At 41.8% G+C, this 23,012-nt stretch overlaps 1 protein-coding gene across 3 annotated transcripts in view; it reads left to right on the forward strand.

The window, feature by feature from the left end:
* LOC120994554 (amyloid beta precursor protein) overlaps positions 1–23,012 on the forward strand; it is a 243,880-nt gene that overhangs the window by 94,017 nt on the left and 126,851 nt on the right. For all 3 annotated transcript variants that reach the window (XM_040423206.1, XM_040423205.1, XM_040423208.1), the window contains one exon: positions 8,709–8,838. In XM_040423206.1, the coding sequence (XP_040279140.1) occupies positions 8,709–8,838 (130 nt within the window). The remainder of the gene's footprint in view (positions 1–8,708; positions 8,839–23,012) is intronic.

Raw genomic sequence — 23,012 nt, forward strand, 5'->3', positions numbered from 1 at the left:
TCTATTCACTTCCAATGGAGTTCTGAAAATAGCCATAGCTATTTCCATTAGTCACATAGAGATGACTGTGCATGCACAGCGTGTTCTCTATTCACTTCTATGGAAATTCCATAAATGCGTCAAATTACTTTCTTTTTACTGCTCCCTGGTTGCAGCTTGTATTATTCTCCAGAGCTGTATTCCCAATTCTGTAGATTGTTTTAGGACTCCATTGATAGACAGAACCTTAACAGCTTAGCCAAGTATCTTTGATACAGTTTTTTCTATGTCAAATTACAGTAAGGAGCCTGGTGTAGGAACTACACTTTCTATAATGCAGGCCAGAAAGGGAATAAGATTTCAAAAGCAGTAGAATTGTGAATGCAGCTCTGGATTATAGTACATTCTGTAAATCGGGATAAGTACAAGAACTGATGCAATGTATTTGCCATTTTCCTCTATCTCATATCTAGAATATATACATCTAACCATAAAATTATATTAAAATGTATATAAATGGTTTAAAATGTCATATTCTTAAATATAGCTTTACTTGCTCAGAGAATAATTATGTAAATTCTGCTTGATCTCCGAGGATGTAATATTCCTTTTCATTGAGTGTCAGAATAATTGGCATTCCACGAGCAGTTTACAATTGTCACGGCTAATGGCTGCCTAATTTTAATATAACAATTTTCCTCTCCTGCAATATTTATATTACCTTTTAGAGAACATGCAGCCTGGGGCAACGTTACAAAGAACCAAAATTAAATGTGTTCTGAATCAAATGTTATGATTATTTTTATTTAATTTTTTTCAAAGAAGATGTTTTTATAATAACTGCAAATATTTGTTCTATTAACTATAGTATATAAACTGTACAGTGTCTATGATATATAATCATAGGGGGAGATTTATCAAACTGGTTGCTATGGGAAACTAATCTAGTTGTCCCTTAAAACAATCCGATTCCACCTCTCATTTTCCAAAGGAGCTCTGAAAAATAAAAGATAGAATCTGATTGGTGGCTGTGGGCAACTGAGCCAGTTCTACTTTTCACCAGTTTTGATAAATCTCCGAGTTATATATATATATATATATATATATATATATATATATATATAACATTACTCATACTGCATATTTAATGTCAAGAACCAGGTAAAATGATCACACAAATCCACAAAAGCTAGCTATAATGATCTATAACACTATTCATTTTGGGATAAAAATATATATTTTTCAATTGGTGTTTATTAAAAATGTTCTACAGGTTTGTGGCATACAGGGTTAGCTTTCAGCCTAGCTGCCGAGTACATTACTTTGAGTTTTTTCAGTCCCAACATGTTGCTGCTCTGACAGCTGGACGTGTAGCCCTTATCTCTAAACTCCTGACAGCTTATACAGGCTCATTGAAGCCATATTCTTATCAAACTGATAAGATTGTGGCTTAATTGAGTGTTCACGAGCTGTCGGGAGTTCAGAGATAAAGGCTTTGCATCCAGCTGTATGACAGGGTATACAAGCTCTGCCTCAGATGCCACCAGATGTAAGGTAGTTATCCCATAAAGCAATGATCCATGTTTGAGACATGATTTTAACAATAATTAAGCCAGCGCCTCATCTGCAGACAGCATTTGTTTTTATTTTATGTTTTTTTTGGGGGGAAGGGGGGGGGGTGATTGCCCCTTATCAGAAGACTGTATAACAGAAAGTATTCTATTATGCAGCTAAACTTAAATTTTACCCTGTAGAACAAAAATTGCTGATTTTATTTTATTTTTTATTAAGAACAATTGAAAAAAAAACATATTACTTACCGGTAATTTCCTTTTCATGAATCCTCCATGATGGCATACCATGAGAGATGACCCGCCTCCAACCAGGGAGGGACAGGAAGATAAATTTGACCCTCCTCCGGCTCCTCAGTGTCTTTCTGGGAATACCCCATAATTCTGTGATCTGGAAAAAACACTTCCTTTTTTAGGCTCCATTCTGTTGACCTCAGAGAATTTCTGCTTAAGAAGTCCGCCTTTCTATTTAGTGACCCTTTTAGGTGTACTGCCGATAGGGATCTTGAGTGAACTTCTGCCCATGAAAATATGTTTTCTGTCACTAGACTTAGACCTACACTTCGTGTACCCCCTTGATGGTTTATGTAGGCGACTACCATCGTGTTGTCCGTCCTTACTTGAATGTCCCTTCCTTCTATGTAATGGGACAATGCTTCCCAGACTGCGGACAATTCTCTCTGATTTGAAGAGAGAGTTCTCTAAACCTCGGACCATTGTCCTTGGAAAGATAGATCAGGGCAATGCGCTCCTCATCCCCAAAGGCTCGCGTCTGTGGTAATAACTTGCAGATGTTCGGGATTCCAAGAAACTCCCCTCATCAGATGGTCTGGATCTTTCCACCACTGTAAGGACAGATTCACTCTTAAGGGAATCTGAATTGTCGCCTCTAATGTGTCCTGATTTCTGTCCCAACTCTCTAATATCCATTGTTGGAGAGTCCGATTGTGGAACTGGACCCATTTTACTGCTGGGATGCAAGATGTCAATGAGCCTAATAGATTCATAGCCTCTCTGTGCATACTGACTTAGTGATAAGCGAAAAAGTCTCACAATTCCAATCACTTTCTGGGTTGGAAGAAAAGTCTTCTGAAGGATTGAGTCTAGACGGACCCCTAAAAATATTAAACTCTGGGATGGACAGGGGTTTGATTTTTTCCAGTTTATTAACCAGCCAGTCTGTCTCTAAGTCTGACAGGTTATGAACAGATCTCTTTCCAGGACTGTTTTTGAGCTTCCTATTATTAACAAATCGTCCAATTAGGGAATTATTAAAATGTTCCTCCTCCTTAAATGAGCCACTAATTATAACATTACTTTGGTAAACACCCTCGGAGAGGAGGTGATGCCAAAGGGGAGAACTTGGAACCGGAAATGACGTAGCTCCTTTCTTAAAAAGACTGCTATGCAGAGGAATTTTTGAGCTTTTTCACATACCAGAATATGGTAATACGCATCTTTTAGATCTATTGATGCCAAGAAATCTCCTTTCTTTAATAGATTTATGGTGGATTTTATGGTTTCCATTTTGAACTTGTAATATTTTATGAATTTGTTTAGGCTCTATAAGTTTATTATCAGACGATATCCCCCATAGTTTTTTTTTTTTTTACTAAAAAGACTTGAATAATAACCCTTTTTTTTTGTTGTGAGAGGGGAACCGATACATTAGCTTTTTGAGCCAGCAGATTCTGAATCCCTTCTAATTTTTCTTGTAGTATCGCTGATTTCTGAATAGGGAGAAGGAAGACGAAAGGGAATATCATAACCCCCTGATGAAATATTTAAGACCCAAGGGTTTACGGTAATCTCTTACCATTCTTTTAAGAAAAATTTTAATCTCCCTCCTGGCATCATTGTTTTGAAGTCTGGCATCATTGTTTTGAAGATTTTGTATTTTTGGGACTAAACAAGAAACCTCTGTTTCCAGTTTTTTGTTTTTTTTCCCCTCTGGACCAGTGGATCTTTTGGCCTGGAAGGAACTACCTTTTTTGACCCTCCGAAAGGGAAATTGTCATTTATTTGTATCCTTAGGAAATGCTTTTTTAGAGTCCGAAGCCTTCTCTAAAATATTTTCTAAATCCTGACTAAACATCAAGTTTCCATGAAAGGGCAAACAGCATTGTTTCATCTTGGAACTGATGTTACCCATCTAAGATTTCAACCAAAGCGCCCTTCTGGCCACTACCGCTAGACCCGAGGTTCTTGCTATTATTCTGACTGATTCTGCAGTGGAATCAGACAAAGTCCACCGCTTTAATAAGAGAGGAAAGGAATCTTTTAGGGATTCATAAGTGGCCTCTTCTTTCAGAAGCGATTCCAACTGTGCTAACCATTTTTTTAGGGATCTAGAAATGGATGTGGCAGCTAGATTTGGTATGAATAAAGCTGCTGCGGCCTCCCAGGTTTTCTTTAGACTTGAATCCGCTTTCTTGTCCATGGAATCTTTTAGGGATTCCATGTCCTCAAAAGGAAGCGCATTTGTCCCTTTCACTAATTTTGATAAGGAAACATCTACCTTTGGACAAGAAGAAAACAACGCCTCATCTTCATCGCTAAATGGAAGGCGACGTCTCATCGTTTTTGGAAAATAATAACTTCCTATCTGGAGCCTTCCACTCTCTTTTTTTAATTAGTTGCTGCATATTTTTGTGAACTGGAAAAACTCTCTCCTTTTCTTTTGTTCTAATCCACTAAACATTTGATCTTGAACGGACCTCTGGACCTTTTTCATCTGAGAGATCTATGGTCGCCCTGACGGCCTTAATTAATTCCTTAGTATCCTCAGAGGAGTACAAAAACCTTTTAAATTCTGAATCAGACCCAGACGAAATTAGAGGAGACAAGACCCTCTGAATCAGATTCTTGATCTGACTCTGAAGACGATGAACTAGAGTAACTTATTTTTGGTTCCCTATGTTTTGACGTAGATGCATCAGGGGTAGGCGTAGGATTTTCAGACAGGGCTGCCTGCTTTTTTTTCCTGATTACGTCTCTTAATTCCTCTCTAATAGACAGAACCAAATCTTTTGCCATATTTGAAGTACACTTCCTGCAGAGTTTTTTAGTATATGAATCAGGTAATTTACTGAACATATAACACATAAATTAGTTTTTTTGACTAGGCTTAGTTCTCTGAGCCCCATCCTTATCACTCTGCATGCATACAGGAAGAGGAGACAGAGGTACAAGAGGGTTAGCATAAGTAAAATTATACAGCATTCTCCCCAAGAGACTTTCAGTAACTTACAGTAGTCGGCCCCTGGCAGGTCTCAATTTGGACTGTACCAGGCTCAGACATGTTTGCCGTTTCTACCTCTGACCCCTTTAAGTACTCTTACCTGCAGACCTCAGATCAGAGGGCAACATCCGCCTTGATCCTGCGCGCCAATACTAGCTCCGCCCCCTTAGCGTCCATTCCACAGACCGGAAGTACCTCTTGGAACGCACATGGACCACACCTGACTTCCGGCGACGTCATCGCAAGCACCGAAAGTATCAGGATGCGATGCGGAGCTTGAACATGATTGGAGGGACCCCTTGAGTGTCCGGTCCCCACATGGACCTCCACGCCCGTCGCGCAGAGCGGGAGGTAAGGAGCAGGAATGTCCATGGTTATCGGCACCTCAAATACTCAACTAGGGATCGGGTGCTGCCTGCTTCCCTCATGTGGAAGGCATTTTTCTTCTTATCACCTTAAACAAAAAGCGGCCTCACCGCAAGTGCCATGAGGATAATCTGTCTCCCCCTGGAGGGACAGGAAGACACTGAGGAGGAGCCGGAGGAGGGTCAAATTTATCTTCCTGTCCCTACTTGGTTGGAGGCGGGTCATCTCTTATGGTATGCCGTCATGGAGAATGAAAGGGGGAAAAAAAAAAACTAGCTCAAAACATGTAAAATGCAATAATAATAAAAATTGCCTCCAAAGGTGTACAGAGCCTTAAGCACTGCTTCCCTCTGCTTGCTAGGCATCAGATGAGAGCTGCCTGTTAGTTGAGGTTCTCATGATTTCCCTTTTGCTGGGATATAGATGATTCTGTCTCCGTGGGGCACTCTTTACAGTCTGCCCCACCAGATAAATAAAATGGTCATATGTTATTGTATATATTTACAGACACAAAATTAGTATATAGTTAGGTAGGTATTGTTTGTCAGAGAATAATATTTACATGATGCTAGGTCCCAAGGTTTCCCAGCAGACCATTGTCCAGAGCATCACACTACTTCAGCCGAATTGCCTTACTCCCATAGTGCAGGGATGGCCAACCTGCGGCTCTCCAGCTGTTGCAAAACTACAACTCCCAGCATGCCCAGTCTGCCTACAGCTATCAACCTACAGCAGGGCATGGTGGGAGTTGTAGTTTTACAACAGCTGGAGAGCCACAGGTTGGCCAGCCCTGCCATAGTGCATACTGGAGCAGTCTCTTCCCCAGGTGACACACTTGGCCACCTACATGATTTAAAAGCTTCATGGTCCAGTTCTGATGCTCATTTGCCGATTTGTTGGTGCTTTTTATGATGGACTGGGGTCAGCATGGACACTGACTGGTCTGCATCTGTGCAGCCCTATAAGTAACCAGCCGCAAATGTCCTGTGTGTTCTGACACCTTTGCATCATCACCAGCTGTAACCTTCTCAACATTTTGTACTACAGTAGCTCTTCTGTGTGATCAGACCAGATGGGCTAGTCTTCACTCCATCATGACACTGTCAACTCTTCACCGGTTGTCTTTCTTTGGACCACTTTTGGTAGGTTCTATCCACTGCATACAGGGAGCATCCCACAAGACCTTCCATTTTGGAGATGCTGTGACTGTCATCTAGCCATCACGACTTGCCTGGCAAATTCACTCAGATCCTTACTTTTTTGGTAGGTTATATACACTGCATACTGGGGGCACCCCACAACACCTGCCATTTTGGAGATGCTGTGACCCAGTGGTCTAGCCATTACAACTTGCTCGTCAAAGTCACTCAGATCTTTACAATTGACCATCAATTTCAAGATCTGACTATTCCCTTGCTGCCTAATGTATCGCACCCTCTTAAAGGAGCTATTGTCACCAGTTATTCCCTTCTCCCATCAGTGGTTGTAATTTCACAGCAAGTCGGTGCCTGTATACTGTATATTACCATATACATACTGAGCCAGTATTCAGACTTTACACTGCAATTTCTTTCCTGTAAAGAAAAAAGATCTAGATGAAAGCAAGGAGACGGAGAGGGGCAAAGAAAATGAATAGCAATTTGTATCTCCTATTCCCTGTAAGTCCCAGAGGACAACTCATGCAATCATTTGTAACTGTCGCTGCGAGCACACAAGAGGTTTGATAAGACGTTGGGGGCGGTTAAATGCAAGGCAGCGCTCTAGTATTCATTATATTGCGGTGTTTATTATACCACAGATGCGCATCCTAAGGAAATAATTTTACTCTGAAACCATTATCAAAGTGTAATGGTATTCGGCATCCGCATTACTAAATACGCTCCCGCAAACTCAGCTCTAATAACGACATTGCTCACTGTCAGATATTGGTCTCCTTGAGCACTCCTTTGCTGTAGATGAATGGTGAGCACTGCAAACTTAGTTATTGGTTCCCTCACAGAGGCCCCTGGGAGCCCCAGTAGCAGCCTTTGGCTTTGTTTCAACTATCATGAGAAAATGAAGTACTATTTATAGCGAATCGAGCTTCGGATCCGAGATCCAATGTCGATTCACTCAAAACTTCGTTTTAATGCTGTATGGACACACGTCTCCGATCTGAAGTTGGCATCGGTACCGAGGTGCCAACCATTACCAAAGCCGACTTCGGATTCATTTTATAAAATGGTTTTCAAGTTTAAAAATTTAATGCTGAAGTTATTCACCAAAGTCTCACGTGACTTTGGTGATACCGAATTTCACCTCGCCGGAGCCCATACATTTTAATGCTGTACAGAGACAGGTTTCCGTACAGCATGAAAACAAAGTTTTGAGCGAATTGACATTGGATCTTGGATCCGAATCTCGATTCGCTCAACACTATTTCTGACCACATAGAAATAATTTTTGAAATTTTCCAGTTTTCTCACTGGCCTGTAGAGCACCACAGAAACAGCTATGTTTCTCTTTCCTGCAGTTCACTTGCCAGCTTTACTATGTAGACTGGGACAGATTCAGCAGAGAACAGGCGATTTAATCGCAGCTGTATCATACTGTTGAGACCATGATAAGCCACAATAGTTAGACACAGATGATGTTCTCTATGCAGTTATCCTGTTATTCCTTGATCTTTTTTGGCAGGGGGAGGTGGGGGGATTTGGGGTTGTACACCATCACTTTCTTGAGATTGTAATAGTCACTGTAGTTTCTCTGTCCAGTACATGTCATTTATTTCATTACATGCTTCACTCTCTATCCAGACAACAAGAAAGTGTGTGCCTCTAATATGGCCGCCTCGAGGAACATTTTTAAAAACTGAAAAAAGGATTTAAAACATCACATTTCAAAAAATATCTCTTTTTACAAATGTATGTCTAAAAATGTCTTATTTGATCCACAACCCTTCACCCTAAGCCATGCCCCTTTGCTAGTGAGGCAGAAAGAGTGGAAAATACATAATAAATGTGGTGCAAATCATGTATGCCATTTTTTTTGGCTTAAATTGAGACAGATTTTAGTTGTTCAATTTGGTAAATATCTAGAGGATTATGTTTGGCAGTGAGGTATTATACAGTACCTGGTTTAAGGCCATAACACTATTACTGGTTGTGGCTGGGTCCATCACTCTTCTGTAACTGGTAGAACCTGAGGGGGTTCTGAAAGGTCCATGGTCTTCTGCAGAGTAAAAGGATAGTTACCATTTTATCCAGATGGACAAGATGACCATGGTAACCACAGCAACCATGGATTGATGTTGGAGAACTGTCGGAGTTGAGAGAAAAAAGTTATTTTTCTTTATTTGGAATATTAAAGAGAAGATAACTGTACTATAATGACACATAATGGTGTAGACAAATAATGCCCAGAACCAACTTCATTGCTCACCAGCGTTGGGCATTGGATTTAGAGCTACGACTAATTCTGCATTATGTTTTGTTAGTAGCTAATGGTTAAGAAAAAATTACTAGAAAGTTCTTGTCCCTAAATATTTGTTGTTTTGTGTTATTTTTTCCCAGGTTTACCCAGAGTTGCAGATAACCAATGTGGTGGAAGCCAATCAACCTGTCACCATCAATAACTGGTGCAAGAGGGGGCGCAAACAGTGCAAAAACCACAATCACATTGTTGTTCCATACAGGTGTTTGGGTAAGTGTCCATGACTTCACTATGCTTTCCTATACTTGGTCCATGGCTGTATAGGACCTGAACTTCAGGGGCTCAACTCCAGGGCAGGGCAGAAAAGCTATTTCAATTGACCACTCTGCCTTGAACAGTAGATCACTATGCAGAGACCTGGCTATGAAGAGAGTGACTGAGCATAAATGTTTCTCAGCACAGAATGTTGTGTCTAAAGTGTATAATTTGTAGAATTTTTTTATGATTTTTTGTTTATTTTTTCTTTTTTTCGGCGACTAGGCCGAGCATTTATCAAGACTTCCTATTCTTTGGGAGCTGCCACATGGGCCATAGACACAATGGAAAGGATGGGACCTCATTGACTTCTGTGGAGATTTTACTAGGCATGCTCCGTGACATGTGCAGAGGTCAGGAGGGAGTAGATAAGCCTTGACACCACCTATTGTATATCTGTAGTAGTAATAAGTCAGAGCAACTGGAATGAACTGAAGACGTTTTGCTAGTCATCTAACTGGCTTTCTCAATTAGAATGGCTTGTACAAGATTTCTCCAGCATTAAAGGGATTCTGTCATCAAGATTTTCGATATGGAGCTGTTCATATCATCCTCTCAGTCTCCATTATCTAATTAAAAATATACGAGTTTTACCCCCACCTGTCCTTTCATTTTGGATAAAAATCGGTTTTATTAATATGCTAATTACCTTACTAACATGCCCAAGGGGCTGTCCCTCCTGCCGTTTGTGCCCAGCCGCACCCCTTATCTCGTAGCCCAGCGCCGCCCCACTGCTAATTATGCACTCCTCTCATCGCTGATGGTGCGCCGTAATCTCGCGCATGCGCCCTAATTCCACTATGTCTGTGAAGGTTCAGATTCATCCGGGTCATGGTATATAACTAGTAATAAATCAAAGCAACTGAACTTTTTTTCTTAAAGACGTTTTGCTAGTCATCCAACAGGCTTTCTCAATTAGAAATAGAGTAAATAGTGAAATGTCTTTAAAGAAAAAAATACAAGTCCAGTTGCTCTGAATTATTACTTCTGATAGAGCTCTCCACCTCTATTCAAAGTCTATGTCTCTAGTTTAACATATGTAGCTTGCTGTAGAGTGAGTTGCCATAGGACCCGGGGTGTGTGAGCAGCCAACAGAGTGACAAAAGCTAGAGTGTGAGCTGAAAACTCTGGACATGAATTCTAAACTGCCACCACTCCATTTTCAAGCCCACCTACACAAATCGGCTGCTAATGTTTTTATAAATGTATGTTTTAATGTAACTGTGAAGCACTTTGGGCAACAACATTGCAATTAATTGTGCTATATAAATAAATAAAAGTTTAAATGCATTTTTTCACTCTTATCAAGCTTGCCATGTGCACTTTTTAAATTTGATCAATCAATTGATTAGTGTAATGTTTGCTATCTTTACTCACTCCAAACACTCCACACAGTTACTCTGCCCACTCCATAAAGTTACTCTGCCCAGTCCAACCTTTCCACAGTTACTCCAGCCACTCCAACCACACAACAATTACTCAAGCCGCTCCACCCAGTTACTCCGCCCACTCCAGTTGCAGACTATTGGTGGAGGCAAGAACACTTCACACAATTTCCCGAGAAATTGTAGCTTTTCTAGTTTAAAATGTTTTTCAATACGCATATAGGAATACCGAAGTAATTCACCGAGACGAAGTTTGGCTCTATGGAGCCAATACATTATATGTTGTATGGAAACAGCATTAAAGCCAAAGTTTTTGAACAAATCGACTTCGGATCTGTGATCCAAAGCTCGATTTGCTCAAAATTAGTGCTAGGGAAGAGCGAACCCGAACTTTACAGGTTCGGCTTTGGTGTTCGGGTAGTGTAGGAATTCTCTCATGGATTCCGTTATAACTAAATATAACTGAATTTGTAGACTGAATGCAAAAAGGAAGCCTTTAAGAGGCATTCCGTTTTGATCCATGATAATAGAGGTCTATGGCCAAGCAAACGGATCGTCTGGTTTCTGTTATGCAGGACTAAACAGAAAGCCCTGTAAAGTTTGGGTTCGCTCATCCCTAGTCTCAACATATTATAAGGCCTAGTGGCCAGTGTAAAAACTGCAGGATTTTAGATATGTATTTTTTTAAATATGGATAGTGACCTAAAGCATTAAAAATCACCCAAATTTTTTTTTAAAAAAAGCCGTTTTTAACGTAAAAATGTCAATCAAATAATGGATAATTTCTGATGACATATTTTTACAAAACTGGATGACAATTCCTCGGTGACTGCCATAAGATCTCCCACTGAGGCTGAATTCACAGGTGGCAGATTTGCCGCAGGTTAAACCCACAGTGGCTAAGACTACTTTAGCACCTGCGTTAGGTGCGGATCCGTCTGGTATCAGCACAGACGGATCCGCACCTATAATGCAAACGCTTGTATCCGTTTAGAACGGATCCGTTTGCCTTATTCTTTTTAAAAAAAGTCTAAGTCAAAACGGATCCATCCTGATTTATATTGAAAGTTATTGGGGGACGGATCTGTCCCCATTGACTTACATGGTAAGTCAGGACGGATCCGTTTGGCTCTGCATCGCCAGGCGGCGTTTTGGTGTCCGCATCCAGAGCGGAATGAAGGCGCAACGGAGGCAAGCTGATGCTTTCTGAGCGGATCCTTATCCATTCAGAATGCATTGGGGCTGAACTGATCCGTTTTGAACCGTTTGTGAGATCCCTGAAACGGATCTCACAAACTGAATTCAAAACGCCAGTGTGAAAGTAGCCTTAGTAGCAAGCAAGATAAGATTTTACAAGGTGTTGTCCACAAGCTGTAGAAAGTTCCCGTGCGGAATTTGGCTCAAATTTTCAAATCCACAGCATGGCAATTTTGTTGCAGTGACATTGTGGATTTTACCTCTGTGAATGTAGTAACAGGGATGATACCTGCAGATTGCACAGGAAAATTTCAGTTACATGTGGACTTCTGTTCAAATGAATGTACTTATGGAAACCCGTAAGGGAGAGCAGTGGTGACTTTCATGGGCTTCCTGGTCGAGGTTATTTTTACTGGAAAGATGTGTCGACAAAAGCATTGTCATAGTGCGAAAACATCTTTGATTTTTTTTCATATTAAGAAAATAAACTTTTGATGGTTCTGTGAAGAGAGGTCCTGCTGGGGCAAAGCGCTGGCTCTAAAATCTCGTTACCACCTCGTGTGGAAGGTTTTTTATGTGGGTTTTATAACGCCCAATGCAGAATGTCGCTGGCAGCATGAAATCTGTTTCTTTTATTACATGTCACCTAGATTTATCTCGGCTGTCTCCGTTTTACGACACTTTAGAAAATATTCTATCATAACGTGTGATTTATGTGGTGGAATTATTAAGGCTCCTATGTGCCATTATTATCCCGGTATTTCGGGCCATAGCTGTAATTATTTTCTCGATAACATTTTTAATGCACAATAAAATCCAGTTTGGGACTAAAAACGAATGATGATAATGAAGTAAAATAATGATTTTACCATATAACAATGCTCTGCTCTTCCATAAGTTCACAGTTTCAGAATCTCTTTACAAAGTCAATGCAGCTAGAGCAATGTTAAAGGAGTTTTCTGGTTTGCATCAACATATTTTAAAAAAATCATACACGAAAGTCGCTGTAATTTTGTAATGTATTTATTTTACCTTTTATGCCTCCTATCTTCCTATCTGGGCTCTGGTCACATGACCTTGTCCATGCAGCTCTTTCTTATTTCCTGTGATGTTATGTCCATGGGCGTGGCAGTGATAGGGGCGTGTCTATGTAACTAGCTGGGTGAGTGGAGCTATAAACTAGCTGGACGTTATGGGTAGTACCAGAGGAGGGAGAAGTGCATCATGGGTTTGGCTCGATACAGGAACAGGAAGTGCTACATACAGGATGGAAACAAACTTGATTTACATGGTGAAAATGGGTCAGGAGAGTCCAAATAAAAAATAAATAAATCATGGGGATTAGAGGTAAGCAACTAGATGGACATATCCTTTAAAAATTATAGTAATCCTACAAAACCCGTTTAACCCCTTAAGGACCCTGAGATTTTCCATTTTTGCATTTTCGTTTTTCACTCCCCGCCTTCCCATAGTCCTAACTTTTTTTATTTTTCCATTCACATAGCCTTATGAGGGCTTATTTTTTGTGGAGCAAGTTGTACTTTCTAATGGCACCATTTACGGTTGCATAACATGTAGTAGGAAGCGGGAAAAAAAATTCCAAATGGGGTAGAATTGGGAAAAAACACAATTCTGATAAAGGTTTGTTTTTTTTTTTTTTTTTTTTTACACTGTATGTTATGTGGTAAAATGTACCTCTTTCCCGTTACGCCATTTGCCGTATGCCATTAATGTTATATTTTAATTGTATGGGCATTTTCGCATGCGGCGATGCCCATGATGTTTATTTTTTTATTGGTTAAGTATTTTAAGGAAAGGGGGGTGATTTGAACTTTGTTTTTTTCTTGTTTTCATATTTGTAAAAACTTTTTTCTTTTTAAGTCACCTTGGGTGACAATAACTGGCAATCATTAGATTGTGTTCATTGATTGCTATATAGCCATCATTGAAGACTTCATTTGCACTATACCAATACAATGCTGCCACCTAGTGACCTGTATTAGTGTATTATTGAAATAAGCTCCGAAGCCTGCTTGAGGCCTGCTTCGGGCTATTTCATAGATATAACAGGTTCCCCGATCTCAGTCGGGGAACGCTGTAACCGGTGCAGAAGCGCGCGACTTCCGCTTCCGGACTGATCAGATGCCGTGGTCACATTTGAACACTGCATCTGAAGTGTGAAATGGCTGATCGCATACATGTGCCGCGGGTCTCTGCTATTTAAAATAGCAAAAACCCTGCAGCTATGGCGCCCGCAGCATGCTCGTATATGTACGGCAGAGGTCCTTAAGGGGTTAAAGTCATTGTATTCAGAATTGTAGTATATGCCAACCGTGCAGATGTTGGCTGTCTATTTATTACATGGACAACTCGAGTCTTGACACTATTACATAGTGCTCATAGAGTGTTTTCTCTGAACAGGACGATTTTATTTTTCATGTGACAGAACCTTTAAAGGGGTTGTACAATGCAGATGTAAGATGTGTTGATTTTCATATATTTTTCTCTGAGGAGCACTGACTAGCGTACAGAAGTCATCATGTGTATTAACCAGTCTCCATAATATAAATAGTACCCAGCCAAAAGACCCCCCCCCCCCCAATACCTCTCAATTAGAAAAGCTTATTCTAGACACTTTGATCTGATGAAGGGTTTTTGTCTTAAAAGAGATAGTTGCAGATGTGAGGTTGGCTTAGCTATTTTCCTAGTTTTGCCATGGAAGTATATTTGAAGGACTGAGCAATGACTGTAAGGATATGCTGTAGTTGTGAAACACTAAGCTTTTTCAATCCTTTTGGAAAGAAAGCCGAATTACACATGCTTGTCATGTGCGGATGTCTCTTTATTTGTCTGAAATGAATTGCTTAATATTTGGGCTTGTTGAAATTAAGAATGAGCAAATTTTATCTTACCATTTTGGGATTAATTTCAGATGAACCAGAGAGGGACGCTAAAAGTAATATTCGACTGAAAGTGAAACAAGCAGGGGCATTTTCTCTTGAGCCGTTCTGGTTCTCTTATCCCCCTTGAAAGAAAGCCAGCTTGCATGTTTCATTGAGAGAAGTGTAATCCTGGGTGGGATACTCTAGTTGTTTTTGATAAGAAAATTGCATGATTTTCCTATTTTATGACGTAAAGTCAGGATTTTATGAATGACACGGAGGCTTCTATTGCTTAACCCTTTCTTTACTGAAACCACATAGCAGCAAAGAGAAAAAAGAGATACAAACGGTAACCATGACAATAACTCCTCCCCAGTGGTATATATGGACCCTCTCAACTGGGATCCTCCTCTTTCTTTGGGATCTTGACACAGACTAGATGAAACGCCCAAACTGTCGATAACCGGAACTCCATCCTACACAATGACGGAAGAAATTATGCAACCTGAACTTGCTAGACCTCAATTGTTGCGTAGCAACCAAAGAAAGCTGGAACACTGCTGGAGATCTGTAATATTCTGCTCCTCGCAACAAGTATTCTCAACCTGTGGAGAAAAAGGAGAAGAACAGGCCTTGTGTAAAGTGTCAGACTGCGGTAAATCGCAACTAAACTGTTGAAGAAGATAACAACATCAAATATAAATAGAAACTAAACTGTTGAGATATGTAACAACGTAAACCAATCATATGCAACAAATATCAATATACTTAAAGGAAAATAAAATGGGAAAATCATGCAATTTTATATCAAGACACGGAGGCTCCTATTGCAAGTTTAAAGTCGAGCTACCACCGAAGAAAAGGCATGAGACTCCGGTCGAAAATAAAATTCCCGGAAGGTGGAAACTCGAGACCAATCCGCCAATTTCATGGCGTCTTCCAAATAAGCTCCCGACACAGTCATGGAGGTGGCCGCCGCACTGCGGACTGAGTGCGCGGTGAATATGGCCGTATCTATACCTGAAAGGGAGAGAATTTCCTTAACCCACCGTGAAAGAGTAACACTGGCAACAGGGGCAAAAGGTTGACGGAATGAGATAAACAATTGGGGTACAGTTTGCGAGCGCAAACTGGACGTTCGAGCTTCGTATTCCCGTAGACAGGCGACTGGACACAACTGCGGAGAAGAAGGAAAACTGGGATAAGAAACTGACCTAATATCCATTTTTGTTCGACGGGAGATATTGAAAGCAACCCCTTCTGGGGTAAATGAACGGGCATCATGATCTAGGGCGCGTACATCCGACACTCTTTTGCAAGAGATAAGACAGAACAATGTGACTAACTTCACCGACAATTGACAAAGCGATAGCTGTTCATTAGAGGGCCAGGCGATCAGAAAATGTAAGACAGCCGAGACATCCCATGTCGCGGAAAAACGAGGTCTTGTCGGTCATGAAAGACGAGAACCCCTGAGCAACCAACACACAAGAGGATGCTGCCCAGCCGGGCAGCCATCAAAACCCTGATGTCTAGAAGATATTGCTGATCTGTACAGATTGATAGTGCGATAAGCTTTACCTTCTTCGAATAGGGATGTAAGGAATTCTAACACAGAGGTCACAGGAGCGTCAATGGGATCCAGATTCCGAACGAAGCACCAGCGAGACCAAACTTCCCAGGCTGCTCGATAGGCCCGTCTGGTACTGGGGGCCCATGCACTCTCCAAAAGGAATCTAGTCGTCTCCAAAACGCCCGTGATGTCCCAGGAACCCCTGACACACTGCATGCCAGGAGTCGCAAGGATCCTTCCTGAAGTAGCGGATGAGGTTGATTGGATGGACCCATGAGGAGTTCCGGGTAGGAGGGTAGAAGAAGAGGTTCCTCCACGAGCAGTTCCAACAACTGGGGAAACCAGGATTGGGTTGTCCAAAAAGGTAAAATCAGAACCAGGTCGTCTGACTGACGGCGAATCTGGACTAACATCCGAGGGATCAGCGCGAAAGGTGGGAACGCGTACATGAGGGATCCTGCCCACTGTTGGAGAAAGGCGTCCACTGCTTCCGCCTCCGGGTCCGGCCGCCAACTGTAGAATCTGGGTAGTTGGGTGTTCAACCGTGACGCGAATAGAACAATGGAGAATGGTCCCCAAAGAGACGAGATGGTAGAGAACATTGTCCTGTCTAGTTTCCAATCGCTGGAGTCGGAAAGATATCGTGAACTCCAGTCGGCGAGGATATTGTGGAGTCCTGGGAGGTATTCCGCCACTACTGTGATGTCGTTGGCCAATAGAAGGTCCAAAAATCCTTCGCCAGATGAGTTAAAACGGTGGAATGAGTGCCGCCTATGCAGTTGACATACCGGACCGCTGATACATTGTCCATGCGGAGTCTGATGAATGGAGCTGGGCTTCCTCTTCTATTCAAAGTGCAGGTTCAAAACTCAATAGACTGCAGGTAACAGCTGATTGGTGGGTGTGCTGGTTGTTGGATCCTCACCGATGGCCTATCTTCAGGATAAGTCATCAATATCGGATCAGCAGGGGTCTGACTCCCACCAACCCGCCGTTTTAAGAAAACCCAACAATCCTGTGAGCGGTTCGTTTTTCTTTACTGTATATCTACTAGCGGTCAACATTGCAGTGGCAAACAGGTGTAACTACAGCTTTTCCATCCCATTCACTTGAATGGGCAGAGTATAATTACAACTGCTGTTCCCCATTCCAGTGAATGGGATGAAGGAGCAGTAATTACACTGCTCGCCGCTGCAGGTAAACAGTGAAGAGAATGCAGCTCTGACAGGAGCGCCGCATTTTCTTCAAACCGCTGATCGGCAGGTTGCCTGGAGTCGAGCCCCCGCCTATCTGATATTGATGAACTGTCCTGCTTGGGCTTTAAGAACAAGTACTATCTGTTCAGCCCAAGCAGGGCTCGGACATCGGGGAGGGCTGCTTTAGCTCCTCGTGTCTTGGGCTTGGTAACGGCTAGAGATAAGGTGCTGACAGCCTAGGCTTTAAAGCAAAACTAGAATTGCAGCATGATCTCCTCTACATTGGGTAGATATAGCTGTTGGAAATCGGTCTGGAGTTATAGCAGCTGAAACCCGTTTTCATCGGCTTTCGCACCCGACCTGATTTCTAACAGCTATATCTCCTGTTGTAGAGGAGATAATGCTGCCATTCTGGTCTTGTTTTAAAGCCTAGACTGTCAGCTTCCAAACAAGATCGGTCCCATACTGTATCTCTAGCTGTTACCAAGCCTGAGATATGAGGTGTTAAAGAAGCCCTCCCACTTAGTCTGGCTGTGATCTCTGCCAGCCTGGAGAAGGAGAGGAGGCAGTGGCAGAGCTGACAGGTTGCAGGGAGGAGAGAAAAAATATAAAAAAATATATAGATTTGGCAGTAACATAATTGTACTGACCCACAGATTAAAGTTATTATGTAAAAGTAAACACCGAAAAAATAATTCCCACAAAATGTTAAATTTTTTTTTTCTTTCGACTAAAAATAAAATAATAAGTTATTTAATACACTATAGGCACCCCAAATGGGTTCCTAACAGAAACATTAACTCGTCCCACAGCGTTCAAGATCTCATAAGCTAAGTTAAATAAAAAATAAAAAAGTTAGGAGCTTTTGAACAGAGAAGGGGAAAATGTTACTGGTCCTTAAAGGGTTTATCCCATAATTATTGTAAAAAATAAAAATCGGACATCATATAGGACATGACAATCTCTAACAAAGCTAGAACCAGTCCTGTACCTCACATGGATGCAGAGATCTCCACATTCATTGCTCTGCTAGATTTATATCAAGCTGGAAGCTCAAGGGGAGGGACTTAATGCTGCAGCTCAGGGGGGCGTGTCTGTTCTGCTGCAGCTCTCTCCCTATCACAGCTCAGGAGGCGTGTCTCAGCTCTCCCTATCACCGCTCAGGAGGCATATGAAGGATGAAACTGAGCATGTGCGGCCATCTCAGTGAGACGGACAAAGAAATAAGAAAAAACAAACAGCAGGTGGCACTATACAAATAGATTTTATTGAATAACTCACTGGCTATACAACATTTTTAATGACATGCAATTACAAAAATATTCAGATCCAGGCGCTGGTTTGAAAACTGTAGAATAATTTTTGTGGGACAACCCCATTTAAGACTAAAATTACCCTTGTCACTAAGTGTTTAAAAATGCACCTGTGTCCCCCCGACATAAATTCAAAACCTACAATTTAAAAAGTGATTTTTAAAGTGACTGTTGATTGGTTAAAGAAACATGGTGATAGGGACCCCTTAAAAAGTATCCCTTTAAGCTATGGCTTGTGACTTGTTTGTCTTGTTTTCTGATTACGTCGCTGACTTGTCGGGGATTTGGCGGTCTTTCATTGTTTACCTAATTGGGTTTGTTTTGTCATATGCGCGGCATATCCTGCAGGCAGTGAGGGATACAATGAGTAATATCACTGAGCTCCCGGACAATGGAAAACGAATGTCTTTCATGTACAAAGGAGAACGCCTTTTGTGAAGTCTGGGTATGTGAATTTCGTGATAAGTTTTCTAAACCGTCTTTTTTATTTTTTTGTCTTGCATAGGTTCATTTTAGCTCCTTGCTAACCAGACTTAACCCTTTCATTGCCAGGTGCACCCTGGCTTTCCAATGCGTCATCTTTTGGCAGTGAACTGTGTTTGGGAACCATTCGGCACTATATGTTGGCAGCATGCATTGTTTGTGTAATACCAAGCACTGCAAGACATTAGATAAGAATAGATTTTTTTCAGAGAATACATTTTAATATTGATTTAAAGGGGTGGTTGCATTTGCAATTACTGTATTTAGAAATTTTGAGTTAAAGGGGTTATCCCATGATTAATGTAAAAAAATTAAAATAAAATCAGACCTCATATAGTACATAACAATTGCTTTGTAAGGCTACTTTCACAGCGGCATGGGCCTCCGGCAGGCTGTTCCGTTGGGTGAACAGTCTGATCCGTCCTGCCACTAGTGAATGTGTGCCCCCGGACTGCCGCTCCGTCCCCATTGACTATAATGGGGGCGGCGCGGAGTTCCGGCAGCGCACGGCGAGAGGCTGCCAGAATAAATGTCGGATATGTCGTAGTTTTATTCCGGCCTCCTCTCGCCGTGCCTCCGCCGGAACTCCGCTCCCACTATAGTCAATGGGGACGGAGAGGCAGTCCGGGGGCACACGTTCACTAGCGGCAGGACGGATCCAACAGGCTGTTCACCGGACGAAACAGCCTGTCGGAGGTCCGTGCCGCTAGTGTAAAAGTAGCCTAACAAAGCAGGAGCTCTGTACCTCACATAGATCCAGAGATCTCCACATTCACTGCGCAAATTGCTCTGCTAGATTTTCTTCAAGTTGGCGACTCGGGGGATGTGTCCTTTCTCAGGGTCTCATGTCCTTTCTGCTGCACAGCTCAGGGGTCATGTCCTTTCTCAAGGTTCGTGTCCTTTCAGCTTCAGCTCTCTTCCTGTAACTGTCACAGCTTCTAACAGGAGATACAACTGGCGGCAGTGGAAGGATAGAACTGAGCGTGTGTGTCCACTTCAAGGGGGTGGACAGAGGGATGACGGAAATAACAAAGAGGAGATGGCGCTGTACAGATGCATTTAATTGATAACTCAGTGGCTATAGTAAATTTTTAATTACATGCAATTGCAAAAGTATTCAGATCTATCTGCTGGTTTGAAAACTATAGACTAGACTATTTTTCGCGAGACAACCCCTTTAAAAAATACGCTCACCAGTTCATAACCCTCATCTGTTATGCAAAGTCGAAAGCAGGTACAAATATCATCTCTCACTTGGACAGTTCATTGATTTTAATGAACGTTGTGCAATCCTTAGTTTCTCCTGTGGTATAGCTTTGTGTTCTATGCTGTGTATGGCCTCTAGGGGTCTCACTACTTAGATATTGGTACAACTGTATTATTGCAACTCGTTGGTTGTAGTTCTTGGAGCAGCCACATGTGTAATGGCAGCTAAGATGTAGACCTAATAAAATGTCTGCTACTAACTACAGTGTGTGATCATCTGGAGCAGGACCAACTTAGGCTACTTTCACACTGGCGTTTTGGATCAGTTTTGCCCTAATGCATTCTGAATGGAAAAGGATCCGCTCAGAATGAATCAGTTTGTCTCCGTTCCGTCTCCATTCCGCTTTGGAGGCGGACACCAAAACGAGCAGCGTTTTGGTGTCCGCCTGATGAAACTGAGCCCCCATAATCAGTATTTGGCGGAAACAGGTACATAGCACCCCTCAATCAGTATTTGGCAGAAACAGGTATATGGCACCCCTCAATCAGTATTCTGACACACAATGTAAGTCAATGGGGACGGATCCGTTTTCTATGATACAATCTGGCACAATAGAAAACGGATCCGTCCTCCATTGACTTTCAATGGTGTTTGTGGCGAAACCAACCTCGCCACTGGGTTTTGGAGAAGCCTGGTTTCCAGCCTCTTGCCCCAGGATTATGGGCCCTCTCATCAGCCCATGCTAAACTAAAACCCCATGGCGATTTGACTGTGTTTGTGGCATCTGAGCGCTGTTTGGATATTTTGAGCGCTCAGATCCAAGCCATCTGGGGATATGTTAAATGTCTATGTTACTGTAATGGTTGGGACATTGTATATTTACATAGTGATGTTTGTCCTATTGTCCCCACGTGTGTGTGGGCGATTTCCTTTTGTCCTGAGAGATAATTGAACTACTCCTCGGTTGTCTCCAGGACAGAAGACATTGTGTATTCTCCTGCCTGTGATAATTACATCAACCCATTGTGTAAGGATTTTGTATCACAGGCAGAGGGGAGGATTTTGTGTGGGAGTGTATTACTGTATTGTACGTGTTTATTGGTTGTTTTTATAAAAACCCTGTGGGTGGTACTAGTGTGTAACAATGTTATATAAGATCAATAAACACACAGCTCTGGGTGACCACTGCTTGACCCTCAACACGGAGCCTGGTCTCGTTCTTGGGGGGATTCACTATATGCTGTTAGAGACTGATTGCTAGGAGTGTAAGCCGCTTGGGTGCGTTTCCTATTCGTCTGCTAGCAGCTATTCGTGAGGTTCAGTTCGGGAGTTTGGAGCATTCCCTTGTATGCCGTTACAGTGTTCAAAAAGGATCCGTCTTGGCTATGTTAAAGATAATACAAACGGATCCGTTCTGAACGGATGCATGCGGTTGTATTATCTGAACGGATCCGCCTGTGCAGATCAATGACGGATCCGCACCAAACGCGAGTGTGAAAGTAGCCTAATAGGACATGGTGGTAGCTGGGCACAGGACCTCTGAATAGCAAGTCTGCTGTCTACAAATACAGATTGTGTGATCCTAGAACTGTACAGAGAATGAGCAACTCTAAGTACAGAGTCCCTATCATACTGCACTATGGAGGCCTGAAACCCCCTCAGAGACTGGATGTCACTTCTTCCAATCTCTCACAGACATGGAGACAGTGGAAGGAAGAGTTTCCGCTGCTCATCTCTGGGTGCCACTGCCAGATCCACATACAGAGTAAAGTAAAGCTGTTTTATTACTTAGTTGGGGAAAAAGGCAGATAAATAGCCCAGACCCTGCTGATAGACGGCACTGACAGCCTGGCACTGACAGACATTCTGCAGGCATTTGATAAGCACTAGCAAAAATAGAAGGAAGGTTGGAGGGCACCAAAATATCAGGAGATCAAGAGATGTTTTGGTGCGTTATATAACTATATTTATTATATATTAAAAATTTATATTAAAAGTCACCCTAATATAATTGCTAAAAACTCATGAGTAAATATATATAAATAAAACAAAAGTTAATATAGTTTAAATGATTGTATAATACAGTGGACTGTGGTCTCAGTATGGTTGTTCCTTATTTTTACAGGGAGACTCTCATGTAGGTCCCTATGTCAATAATCCATGTGGATATCAGTGCTCTGCCCCCTATATATAGGATAATATCGTATTTTAATGTGTACAAATGGTGCTGAGCACTGTCTCCAACTAGGACATCGACAATCGCTGAGAAAAACTGAAGAAATGAATAAAATATAAAAGCAACAACAATAATAATAAAGAATAATAAATAATAAAAGATAAGAACCGCAGCAAATAGAGATGCAGATATCAATTCAGGACCCCTTCAAAAGCCTAATGGATCCTTTTAAAACGCAATGCAATGGTCCGCTTTGCTGGAAATGTCAATTAGTGATCCTATATTTTCCACAGATCGATAAATAAGCCCCTTATCAGTTTTATCAATACAGTCTTGGTTACTGCGTTGTCAAGGGCTTAAATATAGTATCCGTTCCCACAGTCAGCTTAAAGAAAAAGCCGTTTGGTTATAATGGTTAGCTTACAGGCAATGCCGTATTAAGACAGTATATCTCTTTATCTGATTGATTGCCACAAGGGCTACGTTACCCTCCGCTGAACTTGGAGAGATGATGCTGGCTCGTAGATGTCTCACAGCTCCGGTCGGCGTCCCACGTATGCGAGAATCGCCGTCCCCTCCTTTGCTGCGCTATCTGTGAATCGGGGATGATCGTTCACTATCATGATAGAGTTGTTATCTTGGTGTATCTTAGAATCCAATGGCACAGTTTGTGGTATATCCACAAGTTTGTATACTGTCTTTGATTATACCAAACGC

This window comes from Bufo bufo, chromosome 3 (genome assembly GCF_905171765.1).
Source record: "Bufo bufo chromosome 3, aBufBuf1.1, whole genome shotgun sequence".
Classification (NCBI taxonomy): Eukaryota; Metazoa; Chordata; class Amphibia; order Anura; family Bufonidae; genus Bufo; species Bufo bufo.